At 40.2% G+C, this 21,996-nt stretch overlaps 3 protein-coding genes across 3 annotated transcripts; 1 reads left to right on the forward strand and 2 right to left on the reverse strand.

The window, feature by feature from the left end:
- Nucleotides 1-999: 999 nt before the first annotated feature.
- Nucleotides 1,000-2,884, reverse strand: MELLADRAFT_26344 (uncharacterized protein; the record flags this gene model as incomplete). Its single annotated transcript, XM_007411677.1, has 9 exons — nt 1,000-1,076; nt 1,179-1,371; nt 1,452-1,612; nt 1,731-1,770; nt 1,900-2,040; nt 2,119-2,237; nt 2,529-2,606; nt 2,678-2,718; nt 2,793-2,884. Coding segments are annotated over 9 exons (942 nt in total), but the record flags the coding sequence as incomplete, so codon positions are not given.
- A 9,041-nt stretch (nt 2,885-11,925) lies between these two features.
- Nucleotides 11,926-12,903, reverse strand: MELLADRAFT_123914 (uncharacterized protein; the record flags this gene model as incomplete). The annotated part of the gene is made up of 4 exons (XM_007411676.1): nt 11,926-12,300; nt 12,424-12,492; nt 12,580-12,723; nt 12,792-12,903. 4 exons carry the CDS (start codon nt 12,901-12,903, stop codon nt 12,119-12,121), a joined length of 507 nt encoding a protein of 168 aa, XP_007411738.1.
- Nucleotides 12,904-18,747: 5,844 nt separating this feature from the next.
- MELLADRAFT_88432 (uncharacterized protein) lies at nt 18,748-19,569 on the forward strand (the record flags this gene model as incomplete). The annotated part of the gene is made up of 1 exon (XM_007411656.1): nt 18,748-19,569. One exon carries the CDS (start codon nt 18,748-18,750, stop codon nt 19,567-19,569), a length of 822 nt encoding a protein of 273 aa, XP_007411718.1.
- Nucleotides 19,570-21,996: the final 2,427 nt, after the last annotated feature.

Below are 21,996 nucleotides of genomic sequence, written 5' to 3' on the forward strand. Positions count from 1 at the left end.
TGAAATTTGGGTGAGTTTAATTTTATTGCAGCCAAAGAATACTTGAATGATTAATTATAGGTTGTCCAGAAATACAAGTACCTTATGATAAGAAGATAGGATGATTATCATCTCTTAAGACCAGTCAGTAAAGCTATTAACCCCTGCCAATATGTGGACAAGCCCTTGGGATCAGTGAAGTTTAGGCTATCAATCAAACTCTTGTTCAAATTTCAAAATTTGAGAACCATGAATCATTCACTAGACAAGACACCCAGAATTCTTCTGGAGTCCACTTGTTGGTCTGCACATCCTCAAGGATAGCTTGTAAGATTTCAGTTCAATTTCACCTGGCATGATAACAGAATAATCAAAAAGGCAAACAGGTAGGATTTTTTGCATCTCTCAAAACTTGCAACTGAAAAAAAGAATTTTTACATTTCCTGGATGATCTCTTGCAGTCCATTCCAAGAAAATCATCACTTATGCAGTTAAAATCTAACTTTGATTGTGGTGCAATGAGTGAATCCAATGTAAGGTTTTCAAGAATCATGTAAAATGGTTTATATATAAGTTTCATTTAACAAGAGTAGTGATAAAAGATAGTAAATGATATAATTACATATTTCTCATTTTGATTTTTGACATACATTGACATAACACATTCTTAGAAAAAAACCAAAACACTATAAAACCTTCTTATCCCTATCACAAAAACAATGCCTCAACTTTGCAAAAGAAAAAGACACTTAAACTATCTTGACTTCTTTACTTAATACAATACATTACAAATTTTGAACTATGTATTACATTTTTCTTCAAAATCCTTCATCCTTCATCCTTCATCCAACTTCTTCTTCCTCCCCAAAAAAACTAGTTAACTTACTCATTCTCTTCTTCCAAATTATCCTCACTTTCGACCATCAAACTAATCTCTTCTTCTTCCTCACCTTCACCTTCACCTTCAACCTGAACCTCTTCTTCTTTCTCACCCTGAATGCCTAATCCAACAATCGATTTACCTTGTAAAGACTTTCCTTTGTTACCCACCAAATGTTTCATAATATCTGAAAGTGAAAGGATCCCAACGAGTCTATCTTTAACTTTTTCTTTCTTGGTGGTGGTGGTTGTAGTTGCTACAAAATTCATTGGTCGGTTCTCGGCTAATGGGGTTGCATCTTCATCTTCTTGTGTTGAACTTTGAGTTTGAGTGATCAAATCATCTACTATTACGAACCGATGTACTCTTCTTTCTCCAATATATTTTAAGATATTCGATAATGAATCATCGGCTGAACATACTGTTACTCCACAATAATCTGGTGATCTTCTGGCTATAGCTTCTTCAATTGTTAAATCTAATAATCTATATGCATCACTTCTAACTAAATCCTATATAAGCCAAACAAATACACTTTGTTAAATCATTGTTCCTCTAAAGAAAATTGGATAAAAGATGACTTGAGACTTACGACTATATCTACCGCTTCATATAGATCTACTACGCTACCATTTTCATCAACAATAGGTACAGCACTTATTCCTCGTTCTGAAAACATATGTACTACATCAAATACAGTAGTTTGTAATGTAGCAGTCGCTAATGGATGAAATGGATCATGATCTGAATGTGCTGTATTTGCAGTGGTTGAATTGTTATTGTGATGATGATGATTATTGTTGGCTTCTGGAGTGTCTTGGTTTGAGTTTATGGGATCAGTGACTTTTCTTGAGGACTGGTATGATGAGACGTAAGATCCTATTCCTAGTGATCCAATTGATTGAGTTAATCTATCTACATCAGATTGTGCCTATAACCCCCCCAAAAAAAAGAATATCAGTAATGGTCAACGTTTTGTGATGTGAGAAAATGGGTTTTTGAAAGAGTATAGAGATTAGGGTGAGGATATGGGTTTTTACGTTGATTGCAATGAATTTTAAAACACGATATTGGGTTAGGACGCAGAGGATTGCATCTTTACCAGTTGTTGCATCTTGATCAATCAAAGGTATTCGACGTGCATGAGTTCTAATTAATTGTTCACATGCTTCTAAAAGAGGCTGTCAAAAACAAAAACAAAATCAATGATTAGAGATTGGAGTTCAAATAGAAAGAATTTGAATTTGAAGAGACTCAACCGCATCTGGATGAACATGAACAGTAGGCGGAGGAGGAGCATCGATCGCTTGTTCGATATCACGAAGTCTTGAGAGAGGAAACGATTCGACTTCAGCAGCAGCTAAAGCATAAGGATCATCTAAAGTAGAACTACTGGCACTAGGTGGATCAGAAGAGATTGTTGGACGATATGGTAATGAAGAATGATGTTGATCGGGTGAAGAAGTGATAGGGAACACATGACTTGGATTCATAGGTATTGAAGGTGACGAAGCTGTTGAAGAACTTGATGAAACTGATTCGCTATTGATTTGATTTGGTGACGTTTTTAGGTAAAAGTATTGAATTACTGTGAAGGATCGGTTTTATCAAAAGGTATAGATCAGTCAACGGATCATGATGAAGATGAAAGATTAAAAGTTTGGTTTACGATGAATTACATCCGTCAAGGTAAACATTCCACAGAATCGAAATGAAGTAGAATCATAAAGTGGAGCTGATACGACACCTATTACAGAAATTCAAGCTTTAGTATCCAAAAAGCTTTTAATGGAATATGATTCAACAGAAGAAACTCACCATTGGTCATAAGAGCAGTTAAAGCTCTTTTGATTCCCAATCTGAATTTATTTGATTGAAAACAAATGTTAGTTCTTTTGGTCATGATTGATTTGTAGAAATTGTAGAAACTAACGAATTATCAAAAACAATCAATCTATAACTTTCAGGTAAGATATCATAACAAGTTTTTTCACTTAAAAACTCTCTTAAGTTTTGTAATGCTTTGGTATGAGCATTCGTTGGTTTGACTAATTTAGTTGAAGGTACCATCTTGAGATTGATATAAGTTTCTTGACTTCCGAGTGAGTTGGTTGGATTTTGAATTGCTGAGTTGAACAACAGAAACATCGTTCAAAGGTACTTTCTTCAAAACTACAGTTCAATCTCCAAAACTACATTTCTTTACAGATCGACACTCAGTGAGCAGGACTCGGACCCGGTACACTAAACTTCACGCGGTAGCGGATCGGAAAAGCTTTCGGGTCATGACATCATCGGGTCTTGAATACATTCTTATCAGAAGACCTTCCATCTCGAAGGATTGAATGCTCTGAAAATTTAATTCTAGTATCAAATTTGAGTGCCTTCCAATTGGACATGAGGGGTTAACCCATCTCAATGTCATTAGAGAACAAGTGTAGATTTTCCAGAATTTGTTGGGACTTGTTTTTCATGAATTTTCACGTTCACATCTCAAGAGTGACTTGTTTTCTGAGACACCTTCAAAAGTCTGGTTGGCAAAGATAATGGGTTTTTAATGTCCAGCCTCACCAAGCCACAGTGAGGCACATCCACTCAGCTACCATGAGTGGATAATGTAGCTCTCCCCCTGGCTCCGGATGCTGTGCATCCAACAGTGGTCATTTAAAAAGAACTTTTTCTGGAAGTTTTAATTGTGTTACCACTTGAGATTTTCCCACCAGATTCTAGTGTTTTGCCATATGAAAGTAGTCCAAATTGCGTCTTCCGCCTTGAAGGGTTTGTGACAGCTAAGCCCTATGGGTTTTGGAGGTCCGTTGTATCACTGGGTTTGAGCTGATCTCTGTAAAAGTTCTGGCACTGCCATTATACAACCCAATTCTTTTTTGTTCATCCTTGGTCATAATTGACCATTGGTGGTCTGGTTTGTTCAAGGTGCAGCAATGGACAAACTTGAAGTGGCTGGGCTGACTCAGACAAGTAATCAATCTTGGAAGAGAATTTTTGGATTGCCACTTGCACTAACCTGCCAAGCCTCAACAAATATCAAGGAGTTTAATACTTTCTCATCTTATGATGTTTACAATTCCAGATGAGAAGAACCTCAATTGTTTTGTTGGTGTGGCCCTCTCTAATCTGACTCCAGCCACTATCACGTTGGCTGTTGGTTTTCTGTATCAGCTGCTTGTAATATTTCTTCAGACTTTGTCAAACAGTACACACCATGTAAATGTCCTTGTAGCATGTCAATGTGCACACACACAGGTCGTTCCTTAGACCTGGTAAATACCCATCAAAGACGTACCACAACAGGCACCTCTTCCCCTTACCAACTGAGACATTGACAGTCAGTTGACCCCAAACAAAGACAAAGGATTCTGCAAATCCTATAAATAAATCATTATTCACAACAGGTGCTCAATAACACTCTTAGTCTAAATCCAACCAAAATGCTTTCAGATTTATTTCAAAACTCTCCGTGTGTGCATGTTGACCTGTTACAGGGATATTTACATGGTGTCACCTTTCTGTTTTCAGTGTCAAATAATCCATCCCTCCCTTTAATTGCTTTTCAAACATGTTGAAACTCCTTCTTGTGTTTCAAAGTCTAACAGCTTTCATGGGTCTCAAAATTCATCTCATCACTGACACAACCACAAATCAGTTTTTTTTAAATTTTATGCCTGAACATAGTGACTGATTGAGCCCTCTATGTTGCAGGATGAATTCCCATTCTTAGGAATCCAACCCCACAAGAAATATTGACACCCCCAACTGTGATCAAGAATGCCTACTTATACCATTAAATTTTGACAATCTCTTTGATCTAAACAACAATGGATTGAATTCAACATGTAATCTAGGATCCCAAGATTCATCTGTGGTGTTTGATTTCAGCCATGAGTCTCTGGAAAAGGATTCTGGTAAGTAAAAAATAAAAGATTCATTTTTGTCCTGCACTTACATTTCTTCTTTTATAGTTCCATTGCCAAAAGTTGAAAAAATCTGGTAAGTAACAAATCTTTCTTTGGCTGCGCTGACTTACTTTCCAAATCGCTTTGTTCAATGTTTTAAAGTGGAAACATCTTGATCTCACAATTTTACCAAGCAACAGATTAATATCACAGATCCATCTCTTACGCAAATGATATCACTTGTAGTCATCATTGCCAACAAGATCTACAATGATACAGCTAGTGGTATGAGTGCTTAATTCAAAACAGGCAATGCCAACAAACAATCTCTGTTGGTGTAAGCTTTTTCAACCACAGTATTTATGGCAAGAGTAAATGTTGTGTTGTAACACTTGATGATCATCTCTTTTTTTTAAAGTGGTTGATGTTGAGCCAACTCAAGAAGCTGGTATCATCTTATTTATGGAACATCCAGGTAACACAGACTAACAGGTTGCTGATTTAAGTATTTTCTTTGATTTTCTTGTGTTACATTTCACTGACTGCTGTGGTTCTATTCTCATCAGGAGTGGTTGTTGGCCCATGCAGTATTGCCAGCCACAAATGTAATCAACAAAGTTTGCCCAACTCTACATGAAAAGCTTGCCTATTCAGACCCCATCCCCAAGCACAAACTTGTGCTGAATGAGTTGGTCTGTCACAAAAAGATTCTTGAAAGGCAATAGCACAGCCCAAGCTAATTGTGTGGTCAACAATGACGACTCCACCTTGATTATGAACTTATCTTTTGAGCATATGATTGACTCCACCTTGATTATGAACTTATTTTTTGAGCATATAGTTGAGTGGTCAGTTTATTCATTTTATCTTCCTTCAAACATGTTTTACTTTGTTCCAGACCATTGGCAGGGCAGGAATTACTCTGGGAATCCGCAAGTATCAAATGTTCCCTCATAACTACTACCCCTTTCTGGTCTACATAGCAAGCCAAGATGGCTACAACTGAGGCACCTCCATCCACCTGGGGCTACCTGATATGCAGGGATTGCATTTGAAGGTTGATCTTGAAGAGGCCAGACAACCTGCCAACTTATGAACTGTTGATAACTTCATTGATTTTGCTAGAGTTCCAGATCAAGAGGTGGACAAATTCACTGATCAGACTTTTGGAAATCATGACATGTGAAACTCTTACCAATCTTTGTTCCTAGATGCTCTTGATGTGTGCAACATGGAATACTAGGGGAATTGATTTGAAAAAATTGAAATATTGATAGTCTATTGGCTTATGAATATGTCTGATAGTTTCTTTGTGGCATCTTACACTTGTGATAAAATATATTAAATGAAATCATGTTTGAATTCCTTGTATATAAAGCTCTTGTGTGCTCTGTACCTTGACCATTTTCTCTTATTGAACTCAAACATTGCTTTTGTCACATGGTTGTTCACCTTAGATTGTTCTTGCCTTTGTTTGATCACTGCTCAGCTTCATTAAAGCTGATTTTGTGAATATCACAGTTTGTGATAGTCATCTTACCTGGAACTGGCCTAGCCTTCATGGGTAGTGCTCAACTCTTCTACTACTATATTGTCAAGAAGGAAAAAGCAAAGCTTCAATCCAATCCCATTGTTATTCCTAAAACTAACTCAGAGGATGACTATGATATGAAAGTCATGTCTCCTAAACACCACTAAATATTTACATCTTATTCCCATGCAAAACCATCTCAATATAGGTCTGATTATCTATTTCATTTACATTTGTTTTAGTCTTTTATCTTTCTTTTTAAAACAATTGTATTGCTGTCTCCAATCCCACTCAAAAACATTTCAATACATGTCTACTCAAGTATATTAGTCAATTTAATTTTTTCTAGTCTCTTATCTTTTTTTGTTTTAAAAAATTGTATTGTTGTCTTCTAAAAAATTTATAATCATTGCTATTTTAGTTCTTTTCCAGTATTAGTTTTGTGAGCATATCTGTGCAATAAAGCTCCTTAAATTTTTGGTGCCCATAATTAAATTGTTGATGTTTGGTTATTGAAGCTACCTCATTGGCCTTTGTGAGCCTCCTGCCCCCAATCTGGCCATCATACCTTGATTAGAGGAAAAATCAATGTCTTGATATGACACAAGTTTGATTTGTCTTCTTTGCTGTGAGATCAATATGTGATCCTTGATTTCAACCCAGGCACAATTGATCAAATCAATATGTGGTCCTCAACTTCAAATCCGACACAATCAATCATTTTTAACTCCTCTCAACTCAAGCAGCCCATATTTAAACCTTTGGTATTCCAGAAAAAGATGGTCATACTCTTCCACATCAAAGTGTCCATTGCATGGGCTCCAATAGTGGTGGGCTGTGTAGCCACCATGCTCAATGAAGAGTTGCAATAAAGATTAATTCATGACTTGAGTCTCTAGTTTTAGTAGATATATGGACTTTTTGTCCTCAAACACACATTGAGCTTGTTGTTCCAAGGCAGATTCCAAGGCAGACCTGGTACAACAAAATATATTTTTATGGGGTTCTTATCGAGCAAATACTCTGGCAACTAGAAGACAAGAATTCCTGCTCTTCAAAAAAGCTCAATAATTCTTCCTCTGTGATGAACTCAAGTGTTGTCCATTAAATACCATGTTGGGAGCTGGATACGGGTTCATCACCAGAAGTTAGGACCAGGGGGATAAAATATCATGAGAGACATGACCTGTGATGAGCACAGACATCTAACAAGGGCCAATCTATCAATATGTAACAAGTAGAATTTGTCTAAGACTTCCTTCTTCAATAAAACTAGCACAAGGGCACTTTCTGACCACTTTGTGATAACAAATAAAAAAGATAACACACCAGAGAAATGATCTGAATACTATTATAAGTATTATTCCCAAAGACAACTTGTAGTCTTATCACCTGTAAATAAATTTCTCCTTGACTTTGAACGGGCTGATTTAAGTGGCCTTGGTACAAATACAGTAATTTGATAATGGTTAAAAAACTATAACAATGGTATAAGATACAGTAAAGGGGAGTAAATCCTGTAAAATATTCACCAAATATATATACTATCTTTTACAAACACTCAACAATGGTAAACATTATTCAAAACCAACAAAAACTGGACAAAAACCCTCAAAAAACCCCAAGATAACCCTCTGATGAAATCTTATGATGAGATTATTACTAATGAATGAAGTGATTCAAGCTGTGAAATTGATCAATTGATGTTTATGCATGATGACAGGTCTTCTTTTGATGAATACAGGTGATTTCTTCCTAGTATTCATAGCTGAAAACCGTGTTTAGAATTTCAACCTTTTCCTAAAGTACTCCAATTTTGGATTACTATAGCTCACCTTGTAGAGCTCATGATTCTGCTCAATAATTGGCATAAAATGCCCTATTTTTGATGTGTTTTCAATAAGTCATTGAGTTGTTGCTACATGTGTGTATGTAAGCACAAAAGTCAAAATTCACACCATTATCTATGTTCCTTTGTTTGTAGTCGCGTAGAGGTTATACATTATGAAATCAAACATTCTTCATCAATTGAGCTATCACCCATCCTAATCTGAAAAGTTTTGACATATGTAATTAGCTGTTAACTTTCATTCTCAACAATTGTCACATCTCTGCACCCCTTTTCACATCTATTATTGATTTCTTCTTCATGAAATGATCAGTGTAGATCAATTAATTCATGAGAATAACTCTACAAATCACTCTACAACTCTTTGTAACCAATAAATCTCTCAAATCAATCATTACATATGAACAAATCCCATAGTACCCTTGCTCACCATCCTTGAATCTCCCTCTTTCTTGCACGATTTCTCTCCACCTTTATCAATCCTGATGATTAGAGTTGTTGCTGACTAATATGATCACTTTCATTCATAGTTTGACCTTCTTAAACCATCAGTCAATTCTTGATACCCTAAAACCCATTTTCCAACCTTTTACACCTATATTTTTGACTTTTTCCTCAATTCCGAATCTTTCAATCTGCTTCTTTCATTCCTTTCATAGCAGATTTTATTCTATAAAATATGAAATAAATGTCCTTCATCATCAATCACAACTTTGATAGCACATCATTAATTGGATCTTACTAATAGGGGGTTTCAAGTCAAGAAATATACAGTATTTTACAGTGCAACAAGTTGTCCAATGTTACAAATTATACTGTAACTCTGATTGAATCAGGACACCTCAGAAAGTGTCCAAAATGTTGTTGACCTTATATTTGCAGAAAAAAACACTGTAAAATTTAAAGAAATTGTCTATTTTTTAAAAAGTGTCACAAGAGTTTTCTGACTTGAAACCCCCTAATATTACTATTTTATCAATTTTCCGACTTATTCTTTATTTCTTTCTACCCTTATTAAATTGTGTAGTAATTTTTTGAATGATTAATAATAATAACAATTGTCTATTATAATCAATTATAAGACATTTTCTGACCATCAACATAACCAATAGAATATGACTTTGACTAAAAACATGAAAAACATGTCTTTTACCATGATTTTTAATTTTTTTGCTTAAATAAGAGATCTTTATCACCACACCAGCCCTTCTAACACTGCCCCAGCTATCATTCCCTACTCTCTTACCACCAGAAGTAAGGTACAATGAGACCGCTTGGTATATTGCTTCCGGCAAACAGTTTGAGATCCACACTTAGCAAAACTAAGTTTTTGAGATGTGTTGTGACCCACAACCCCACTTTCATCTGCAAGTCAACAGGTGCTAGTAATAAGACCAAGACCAGAACATAGCAAACAGAGGAAATCAAGAACCTACCAACAAAAACAATCACTCTAGTAGTATCCCAGCCACCCACATCATACAATCTGTCCTTTCCTCAAGGGACTGATTTGGATGGGTGCCTTAAGTGGCAAAGAGAGATAATCCTAAGTGTTTGTGGATTTCACAGGTTATGTTGACCAAGATATGTCTAAACAATTCCAGGGCTTTGTTTTCCACCCCTCCATTTAGATTGAAGGTAAATCTAAAATTAGAGGCTTTCAATATTTGTGTTGGACAGAGTACATGGTCAACTAGAGGCTTGTATATTGTTGTGGGGTCATTGATGACACAGATGGTGAGACAAAGATTTGTACGAGTTGATAGATTGAGACAGTTGATATGGATGTTTTTAAGCTCAAGTTGATCTTGGCAAGGGGTAAATTTGTCACCACCAACTGAGTAGCCAGGAGCTTGATGCCCTCTGAGTAAAATTGAAAAACCATGTTTGAGGGTAAAATGGAAGGTAGGAAAATCTGAATAGGTTTGGAATGAAAATTAGGAATTTGGATAGGGATTGATGAGCACAGTTTGATGAGAGGGAGAAAAGGGTGAATATTGGGCTCATCCCAACCAAAAAAAGAGGTCAAAAGAAATAGGGAAAGAAGGCAACCAAAGATATGAACAATGCTCTGTAGATCATCTGTGGGATGAGTCCTTAGTTACCAGCTCAGCCACTTCAATTTTGGCTGTTGCTGCGCTTGGAAAGGACCAGCTGGTCATCTTTTGAAATCCCTGATTTCATCCTTTTGAAATCTACTTTACATCTTGCATCCTTTCTCTAGTTTAGCTATCTATCATTTTTTTTTGAAATATACTTTATCACGTTGAATGTGTTGATACCTATGACCTTTGAATGCTTTCAAAGTGTGTATAATTGACCATCAAACAAACATTCCCAGCACCTCATGTTTCACTTCTTTTTTCCAATGCCAACAACAATTTGCCTCTTGGACATAGTCATTGATGTCAATAGGATGATCTCACAGAGTCTGCTTTGCTTGGAACATCTTAATTAGTGGTTATGGATGTGGATAAGTAAGGGTACGTTTGGTTGCAATTACCAATTGTAAACTCTGTTTGACCCCAGGTACATTGCCCCGCGGCAAATGAGTTTCTTGTTCAAATCGAGTTTTTTTCAAATAAACTCCGTTATGGGTACATTTGAGAAAATCGGGTTTGGTTGAAAATCCCAACCAGACGTATCTTATAATAAACTCTCTTTGAAGGTTTCTCACCTCACTTCACATTCTACCACTTTGCATCCACCCATATAGATATCCTCTGGTGATGTATAATACAAGTAATGATCATATGACACAACCTTTGTCCCCATACAACAAGCTTTTTCCAGAACATGCTTGCAATAACAGAAACGTGTCCCACCAAATCCAACACTCTCCACCACTTCCTATCTATCTCATCTTTCAAGAGTGATGTGTTTTGAGATTTTTTGGAGTTCAACAATTGATTGATATTGACTGATTGAATGAAATTGAATGATTGATTGGTTTTGAACAATTGATTGAAATTGACCGATTGATCAAGATTGCACAATTGACTGGAAATTGAATGATCAATAACTTGTTCCTTCAATCAAAATTGGTTTTCAAGACTTCATTTGTACATCACAAAAGACAATAACTTTCTACACAGAAAAATCAATTCAATTCCAGATTCATATTTGAGAAACACATGACAGATTTCAGAAGATGATTGGTAAGCAGAAGGAAAGGCAGCCAGGAGCAAGAAGTAGAAGTGAAGATTAGCTTGTGAGTCTTGAGTATGATGGTGTAGTGTTGAAGTTGTTGACTGAGTCAAAGAACAAGCATCTTATGAAGCAAATACATATTGGATTGATTGAGGAGGGTTGAAGCTGGTTGAAGGCTTTCCAGATGAAATTTTGTCCAGTACAAAAGGGAGTTTATTGCACTGATAAACTCCCTTTTGGCATTTATCCAAAGTCCCATTTTAAACTCCTTTTGGGACGGGGAAGGAGTTTATTTCTGGGTACCATAAGTGGTCCCAAACATCTTTTTTTGACAGCAATTATTTTTCAAAATAATCGCTACCAAACGTACCCTAAGCAATTGACGTCAGGTGGCATTTCACGTGAACTCTACCTGAGTCTCACGCCGATCCCAAATTCAAAAGCCAGTCTAGAAGTGTGATGCCATTTCCTGCTAACAACACGCAAAAAACTAGGAAATCTGCGCCCAATACTTATTGAGCTTCTCATTTTTTGTGAAAACATCCACTCTTCTATGAATGTGCGGCTTGTCAGACGTACGGCTCACAAGCTCAGAATTTTTCACACAGCACGCAAACATTTACATGAAGATGTTTTTTTGCTTGAGCAAGATGCACACCAAACAACACAACTCTAACTCTGGTTGACAAAGCAGACATCACCCAGTACGTCCGTTGTGGACACCAATAACAACAACAATATCCAGCTCTATGACAGGGTGTCCTCGGCTGCATTCTGATACTCAGATGAGCAAAAGATCATTGAGAAATATTGGCCTACTCAAGGTCAGCAAAGACCCTCTTGAAACTGGAGACTTTGAGTTGTCCTTCGTGTTTCACAAAAGTGATGGTTGCGTCTAGGCCCTCGTGTTGATTCTCCCCGTTTGGTTGCTTCACAGTCACTTTACCCAGTACTTTGATCTGAACCTTTTCGTGATCTGAGTTTTCTGTGCACTTTGCTAAAAACACATCACATTGTGTTTTTATGTATCAGGATGAGGACAGTGGGTTGAAAGTTAGATTAGTGCAAGTGGTTTCCTCCTCGTATACAATTCAAGCACATATCCAACTAGGGAGCATACCTGAGGAAATTTCTGTCTCGTATGTGCGCTGTAGATGAACCATCTGCGCTGCCAGGGCGTCGCCAATCTCTTGTGGAAGATGATAGTCAGAAAATGCGAAGAGGGTGTCAGCAAATCGTCATAGCACCTTTACACTGCACAAGGAAGTCTACTTACGGTCTCCCGTGAGAACGTGTCCAAAGTAATCGAACTTGGCACTCGGATAATTGTGGATTTGAGCGATCACGTCCTCTGGCTCTCCTGCATCTACGCTTCCATAAAACTTCTCAAGACCGCCTTGGAGGTTATCCTCAGCCCAAGCTAAAAGAAAGAGCAATTAAGTTATGATTCTGGAGCAACAGCGTCCGGGAGTTGCGTGAGCGACTCACGCTGCGGAACACCTTGAACTTTGAAGTCAGGTCCACTAAAATGGATCGCCTGGGCTAGAAATGGAGATGTTGCGAAAACAACAGCAAGAAGTGTAGTTGAGAGTTTGGTCATGGTGATTATAGCCTAGGTACTGATGAGGTCTTTAGTAGCTACGAAAGATTATGCACAAAGAATGAACACTGACAATGAGCAGATGAGGGACTACCAAGCTGATGGACGTCCTCCTTTTATACTCATGAGGAAAGGGTATACACTATACGACACTCACTACTTGCCTCGCACTCTTACGAGTTGAAGCTCTGCGTCCTGGCGTGTTCACTCATCTATCAATGTGTGGATATGATAACTGCGCATTCTTTTTGCGGCACTCGATTACTCCAGACTTTGTATGGACTTCGCTATCATCGCCGGAGCTCATGATGACTCATGTGCTCTCACTTCATAGCCAACTCTGACTTGTCTGGACCTCAGATCTGTTTGTTTTTTATCAGAGTCAAACACTTCTGTACCTTTATACCACTGACGTATGTGCCTACGTAGTATCTTTCTCAACGTCTTACATTTGGATAAGAAAGCGAACGAAGATCTGTCACCCTGCGAAGAGTTGAGGGCGACTCGCATTACACCTCATCGGCCAGTTTCACGCAGGTTACAAACGAAATTTCATCTCAGTTTCACATCTTTCTGTGACAAGTGACACATAATTGCACCCAAAACGTTTTGGCTACAATGTAAGCAGCATCTCTTAAGCGGTACCGATACGCTGCTTTTAACCTCGATGACCTGGTCCAAACATATCTTCAGCGAAAGTCAATGTGAATTCACATATTTCCACAACAAGTGTGATACAATGGCACTCAAAACCATTTGGCATAATGAGTGGTATCCTTAAAACTTTGCAGTCCAGCAAAATGACGAGGTCTTGAGCAGAATTCAACTTGAGTTTCATATCCTTTCTTGACAAGTTTGATATCAAAATACTACGCAGGGAACTAAAACAAACATTTTTAGGGGTTGGGCCAAAAACCAACCAACCAGTTTCTGAGTCCATTGAGTTGTAATTTAATTTTTTACAAATGCTCAGGAAAGTCCTTCAGCAATTGCTAAAACAATATGAAAGCCAACAAAAAAACTGGTCGTTTGTTTTGCTTTGCAAAATAATCACCAAAAGTAGACTGGTGAGAAGTGTTCTTGATCATTCCAAAGCCCAACCAATATAAAAATGAAAAGCAATATGTGCCACTACAAGCCACACAAACAACACTTTTCACCTTTCACACATCTATGGCTTCAACTTTTCTATCCAAAACTTACCTAGGTATCGCCTAACCTCCCTCAATGTGCAGCTCTGATGCAATTTGAGACAATTTCAATTAGAGCTGCAACCCGGTCCCGACCCCGCCCGGCCGCCTTTGCCCGACCTTTTTTTTGAAGCTGGCAGTACGCGTCCCGGGGCAATTAAACCTAACATAATGAGATACACAAAATACCCGTGGGCGCCTCGGGCGCCCGACCCGAACAGGGTGCCGACTGCTTTTTGGTGAAGATCTCCCACGATAATCCGCTTTTGGGATATCTCCGTGTTGTATTGGCCTTGATCATGCCCTCCCAGTCCCTCTCTACGACTGTCACTCAATCATCCCATCTACGCGCAATGATGTCATCCTCCTGTTCTTCCCTTGCTCCCTCTGATTCCATCACCGACGTAGCTTCTGATACCACCTCTACGCTACGTTCATCCTGGGTGTGGACTTATTTAATTACCGAAAAGGTTGATGGTGTGACGAAGAATGTTTGTCGAGCTCAACAAGGATTTGTTGACGCGATAAATCCCATCGAGGTAGATCCCGACGAACCTGGAACTGGCATTTGCAACAAACCTCTCGCCATCGACAAGCATGCTAGCACAAAGTCCATGATTCAACATCTCGATCGCCACCATCATATTGTAGCTCCTGTCCAAACTGATCAACCTACTGTGTCAGCCTTCTATATCAACGGAGAACCTGTCAAAGTAAGTTACATTCCGTTCCTTCTATTCTGTTTTAATTCAATTTATTATTTTTAATACTTTCAATCTTCTTTAAATTTTTATCATCGTCATTTCTGTTCTAACTTTGCATTTTTGTTATTTTTGTTCTTATTTTAGGTCAGACCGCTCAACCGAGCCAACCTCAAGGAAGTACTGATTTGTATGGTTGTAAATCAAGAGGTCCCAATATGCTTCGTCGACGCAAAAGAATTCCAAGAAGTCATCAATATGATAAATCCCACGGCTTTCAACCTCTTATCTAAACGTACCGCAATTACCGATGGTATCTTGGATAGCTTTCGATCAGCTCAAAACAAGATCATCAACATTCTTTCCTCTGTCCCCCATATCTCCATCACGTGTGATGGTTGGACCTCTCCCACCAACGTCTCAATGCTCGGTGTCACCGCTCACTGGATGACCGATGACTTCACTCTCCACGGCATTACACTCGCTTTGAAGCCCATTGAAGGACCCCACACGGGTTCCAACCTAGCTTCCCTTCTCAAAAATGTTCTGGACTCCTTTCATATCACTAATCGCCTCTATTGTATCACCGCGGACAACGCCTCCAATAATACAACCATGGGCCAAAGCCTCTCGACCTTGATCCCTCATTTCAACTCTTCCAAACACCTTCATGGGTGTGTAGCACACATCATCAATTTAGTTGCTAAAGCAGGTATGGCAGTCTTTGACCAAAAGACCCCTCAACCTATCAATCCTCTCGATCCTGCCATACCACAACCTCAGTCCTTGGTTCCGTTATTTATTGAACCTAGCTCGAACTCAGAGATAAGTAGTGTAATCACCAGAATTAGAGGATTCCACAAAAAAGTAAAACATAGTAGTCAGCTCAAGACCTCTCTCGACAATGCTATTGCCAGCTGCCCCACCTTACAACGCAAGGTCGGACTTGTTCATGAGGTATCCACCTGGTGGTCTTCGACACATGCTTCCCTTGCTAGATTCATTGAGCTCAGAGTTGTGTTGGAGTACCAATTCAACTGTAACCCAGCTCTTGAGAGCTTCAAGCTCGACTACGAAGAATGGACGCTGGTCAAAAACTTAGTGCAATTTTTAGGTCCCCTTGCTGCTGTAACCAAGACGATCGAAGGCCATTTATATCCTACTTTTTCTCTAGTCATGCCTGACTATCAATGGCTTGTCGAGCGACTTGAAAAGGTATGTTTGTTTATGTTATTTCTTCTTTTTTTAATTCTTTCTTTTGATAAACAGGCTTACTGATTGATGTATTGATTCTTGATAGGCCTGGGCTGATTCCAAGTGTCAGGAATTGAAAGTGGCATTCATGCCCATGATCAAGAAGATCATCCAGTATCAGAACGCCGCCGAGACGAAACCTGTGTACATATGTTCTGCCATCCTTGATCCGCGTCTCAAGCTTACCGCCGTCAAAGCACAAACCATGGAATCGCTAGGTTGGGGACACGATGATCTAGTCGAGTACTTTACTTTACAAGCCACCAAGTTCAAACCCGCTCCCAACCCTGATATTGAGATAGTTGAACCTCAAGAATCAACTCTTAACCTCGACCGACCTCAACATTACATCAAGAGACAAAAAACAGTCCCGATTGAAGACGAAGTCAAGGAATACCTCACTGCGCCTCAAGAGGACGAATCACGAGACCCTCTTGTCTACTGGGAGACCTCTGGACGACACTGGCCCAACTTATCTCGCATGGCAAGGGCCATGCTTGCAGTCCCTGCCACAAGTGCTCCCACCGAGAGTTCTTTTTCTAACGCCTTGAGAGTCATGAGCGATCACCGTGCTGCTTTCACTCCCACCAATCTTGAGGCTCAGGTTTGCCTTAAAAGTTGGAATAAGGTGTTAAAGTAGGCTTTAAAACCTTTTATACATGAGATTCAAATTGAATTCAAGTCAAGTTTTTCTCTTTTTTCAAATACAAGTTTGTGATTGTGAAGTTTGTTTGTTACTGTGGAACCTTTCATAAATGCCTAGAAATACAACATCCCCTCTCAGCAAGTCTTTTATGCAACCTAAGATGCCCTTCTGTGAGTTTTTCGTGCCCCCATGTGAGTCTGGCCCTGCCTGGCCTGGAGCCCTAAGATTCAGGGCGTGCCCTGAGCAGATCTGAGGTCATCGCGGGTCTATCCGAGGCCGGGGCGGCCCCGGGGCCGTCAGGGTCGGGTCGCAGCCCTAATTTCAATGTTACCCACTCAATCTGTGAAACCTGCACTTGTTTCAACTATGGGGCGGATACCCAAAGGCACGACGGTATCCGCTAGTTCCATGAGGGCTGAGGATGAGCGGCCCCGCGGATCACAGACACGGGGACCCCGGGCCTAGCAGAAACTAGGCCAGAGAAGAGTACAAACCCAAGAGAGGAAAATCTCTGAGTCAGAGTTTTCCATCATCCCTCAGACCTCTCAACGATAGACGCAAGTTCGCAGAAAATTTAGTAGAATTTTTTTTTTCTTTATTTCCTTTATTTTCATACATTGAACAAGAAGAGACATAACTGAAGAAAAACTAGAAACAAGAACATATATCCATTAAAAAGAACTTATATAAACTAACCAACAAGAATAACCCTTAGAAATTCCAGTCTTATCTCAAAGTCAATACACAATCCCCCCCTCAAATACATTCTTATTCCCTCTCAAAGTACATCCTATCACCACCTTCACCCGTACAAATGTCAGCCGAAGAGTTACGAGAAGCAGCGGCAGCAGCAGAGTTAGGACCAAGGATCGCAGCACCTGGAAATGCGACCACTAAGAAACCGACCGGGGGAAAAGGAAAACAGGTGAACACCAGGAGCAAGAAGACGGCCGAGCATCTAGAGAAAGAAAACGAAGATGTCAACACGGATACTTTGATGCAAGAGAGTGGTCAATCTCAACTGGATACATCGAGGTCTGCAAAAGATCCAGGAAGTAGCAACCAAACGAACCTGGTAGAGACAGATCAACCAAACGAAGACCTTCAGGAGGACACTTCAAGAGAAGTAGGAGGCGATGACGATCAGGTAGATGAAGGTAGAAATGAGAAGGGAGGAAACTTGATCGGTTTACGTAAGTAAGGTTCCAAAAACTAGTGTATTCAGTCCTTATTCAATAAGATTTTTCCGGTTAAATTCCGATGAGTGTAGGGTTGGAAGGAGAGAATGATTCCGGTTGAAGTCCGAAGAACAAATTTCTATATATAAATAAGCTTGATTCCGGTTAAATTCCGAAGGAGGAATACTCAGGTAGCTTGATTCCGGTTAAAGTCCGAAGAGTTTGTGGTGGAAGTGATAAAGACTGCCATATAGAGACATGATTAGAGATAAAAGCGTTGTGGAGCGATAGATTAGAAAGATAAGTTGCTTACGATACATGTCCTTTGGACTCCCGGATTAGAACCAGATATTGATGACATCATTGAAGGCCCTGATATTTGCCTAGCACATGGGAAATGGATTAGTGGCATAAAATCAGCAGTCGAGAAAGGGAAGACCAAGAGACTAGAGATGTTAGAGAAGTCGTACACAAGCTGGTGTAAGAAGATGAATACGAAAGAGAGAGATCCAAGGCTGTATGATGAAGATAGTGAAGAAGAAGATGAAGAAAAGAGCAGTGATGAAGACAAGCAACCAACGAAAAAAGCGAAGAAGAAGAAAGACGAACTTAGTACAGAGTTTGAAGAAGGTACAACTTTGAGTCACACGATGCCACGCCTGTCAGAATATTTTGATAAATTTATGACCAACAAGAACAGACACGTACCGGTATCGATCTTTAACGTAAAGTGGTTATTACTCGACAAAGCCCATATGAGCACGAAGAAAACCAAGGTCTCTAGTTGCTCGTCAGACGTCATATCTTACCACGGTTTGCCAGTTCCGAGTGAGTGGAGGCTGTCCAGTGCTGAGTGGTCGAAGAGGTTCGACTTAATGGTACAATACCATAAAACGATCTACGACAAACTTCCCGGTCAATTGTCCCACCCAATAGCCCCGAGACTCATCCTTCATAAAGCGGTGGTACTAGAGATCCAGACGGAGAATCAAGGCAGGTGGATGCCTGCGTTTCGGTACGATATAGCCCAAAGACAAAACGTCTGGGAACATCGACTAGCGGACGGGAAGATGTCTGATGTGGGAACGAGGAACGAATTATTGGTTAGGCAGGCGATCAGAGACTCAGAGTTTGCTAAAGATGACATTTTTGACGACAATCCCTACGCCATTGGGTATGCGCTCCAAAACCAGAGCCCCATCGATGGACAGATATACCCAGAGTATCATTCGTGGGATGGTTTGAATATTATCAACGAGTTGAAGCTAGAAGGTACAGGAGGACGATTAGTGTCAGCGTTGAACCCCCTCCCGTCGTCTTCTTATCGTGATACCAACGTAGCTGCAGGCCCCTCACGAAATCGTAATGGAGGAAGAGGAGGTAGACCCTTTAATCAAAATCATCGAGGTCGGGGTCATTTTAACGGAACGCGTAGATCTTATCCTATGAATTCCAGCCATAATCAGTCTTACCTCGGAAATCACTTTAACGAGTTTCATAACGCTGGTCCAAGCAACTACGGAGGCGGTCAGGTGCAATGGCCAAGGGGTGGTAATGGTGCTGGACAACGACCCGCTATAGATCCGGGTAGCTTCGTACCTCAAACTAGACAGTTGATGTTAGAAGGAGCGCATACGGCTAGTGGAGGTAGTGCTGCTGGTGAGAAAGGAAAAGGACAAGGGGGAGGAAGCAAGTAAGTAACCAAATGATCAGAGGACCCTGAATAGGTGTAATGAGAAAAGAATAAGAAATGAAAAATACCTTTGATATAGACAGACCTCTATGAGACAAATCGCTGTACCCCCTCTTTCCTTTCCAGGATGACATACTCTGAATTAAAGTGTAATGGAAGTCAAGTGAACTGATTCTTCGTATGACCCCCACCTCCATTTATCTATGTGTCTAATAGAAGTCGAGACCGTGAAGTCGTGAGATTAGAGAGAGTTGAGCGACCCAGAGAGATCAGTCCAAATAGAGATACTCGATGGCCGTCTGAAGCGAGCTGCGACATGAAATTAGACGAGTGGAAAGAACTCTTGAAAGAATGTAACCTGACCGAGAAGTGGGACCACGTGATGAAATCTTTGACGACAGGATTCCATCAAGGAATTCCCGATCATAACTTAGGAAACCTCAGGTGGTTTACACCAGACAATCATACCTCGGCATTAGCAGTGAAAGAAAAGATAATGAACAGTTTGTATGAAGATAAGAGAGCCGGAAGAGTGTTTGGGCCATTTACCCACGAGGAGGTACATAGCAGATGGGGATTCTTTAGGTCAAACCCTATGGGTAGTGTAGTGAACAACGATGGATCATTAAGAATGATTAATGACTTATCCTTCCCTAAGAAAAACCCAGCCAAAGAGAAGAAGAAAAAGATAGACTCACACGTCGAGAACCCCGGGCCGCGAGCGGACGACTGGACAGCTTCACACGTCGAAAACCATTCAGATGACGCAGACAGGTTGCTGAAAGAACTTTCTTACCCGGATGATGATAGAAATATACCTTCGGTTAACTCCTTCGTGGATAAAACAGATTTCAGAACATCATGGGATGATTTTTGGGTGGTAGCAAAGTTCTTCCGAGAAAATACGGGGAAGTCCTTACTGTTGGCGATTTACGATTGGCAGAAAGCGTATAGACAAGGCCCTACGCACAAATCACAGTGGCGCTTCTTAATGATAAAGGACTTCAATAATAGATTATGGGCAGATACAAGGATCGCCTTCGGTGGGGTAGCAGGGTGTGGGACGTTTGGCTGGATGGCAGATGCTTGGCGAGATATAATTAGGTCCTTATTCCCATTAAAGGCAGTCTTTCGATGGGTTGATGACAACCTGTTCATCAAAGAGGAAGGGGACCTGGTGAGCATGCAAGATGTTATTCAAGTCAGTAATAGCCTAGGAGTGCAATCGAATTAAGAGAAGTTTAGTGATTGGAACGTAGAGCAGAAGTATCTAGGATTCATCTGGAATGGAAAGCAGAAAACTGTCAGGTTACCAGAAGAGAAATTAAAAGAAAGGATCCGACAAGTAGAAGATTTACTCACCTTGGAAAAGAAATGGTCCAAAAAGGAGGCGGATAAAATCGTAGGCCAACTAGGTCACATCACGTATATACTTCCAAACATGCGATGCTACATGTGGGACCTTTATTGGTGGACCAATACGTGGTATAATCACCAAGCCACACGGGAGCTACCAGGAGAGGTGCGAGAAGATCTAAGAGAATGGCTCCAAACCTTAAAAGAATTTGAACCGTTAAGGTTTGTACCCGAAGTTGTGCCAACGGATATAGGTTGGGTCGGGGATGCCAGCCCAAATTTTGGTATAGGAGTGCTAGTAGGAGACAGGTGGGCCCAGTTCGAACTGATAGAAGGATGGGAAACCCGAGGTTTACCACCGAATGCCCCGAAACGAAAGATCGCGTGGTTAGAAACCGTCGCGATAAGGCTCGGACTTCGAGTGGTTGCAAACCTGTTCCCGACTGAAGGCAGGTATTTTCGGGTGCTGACGGACAACACCACTACCGAGGCAGCAATTCGAAATCGAAAGTCGAGGGACAAGTCAGTAAACACCGAGTGGAAGCATATTCAAAAAGCACTTACAGCCCTCCACTGCGACTTATCCATCGACAGAGTAGTGTCAGGAGAGAATCTGGCAGACGACTTATCAAGAGGAGGAATCAATAAGTGGGACCTACAGCAAGAAGTGGATATCAACCTACCCCCAGATCTACTTCCATTATTGAAGAGACACGTTAGGTGAATGGAGAACGAAAAGAAATTGTTGCCGTTCCTGCAGGACAGCACTTTGATGGTGAAATGGAGGTCTGACCCGATACAGAGAGCATTATTAAGCGGAAGTTGGAGGCAATCAACCCTCGAAAGCTACTCTTCGGCGGTATCAAAATTAACAAAGTTTGCGGACGCTTCCGGGTTAACACGAGCAGACATCCTACCTCTCAGCTTAGAGACGCTTTACCTGTTTATAGTATGGGCGGGGAAACCGGTGAATAAGATTTTAATGGAGGAATCAGGTGACAAGAAAGGAGCAAGGAGTGAGAAAATCTCCAAAGGAACACTTACGAAGTACATCTCTGCGATTAGGTCGTGGCAC

Source organism: Melampsora larici-populina, assembly GCF_000204055.1.
Source record: "Melampsora larici-populina 98AG31 unplaced genomic scaffold MELLAscaffold_26, whole genome shotgun sequence".
Taxonomy (NCBI): domain Eukaryota; kingdom Fungi; phylum Basidiomycota; class Pucciniomycetes; order Pucciniales; family Melampsoraceae; genus Melampsora; species Melampsora laricis-populina.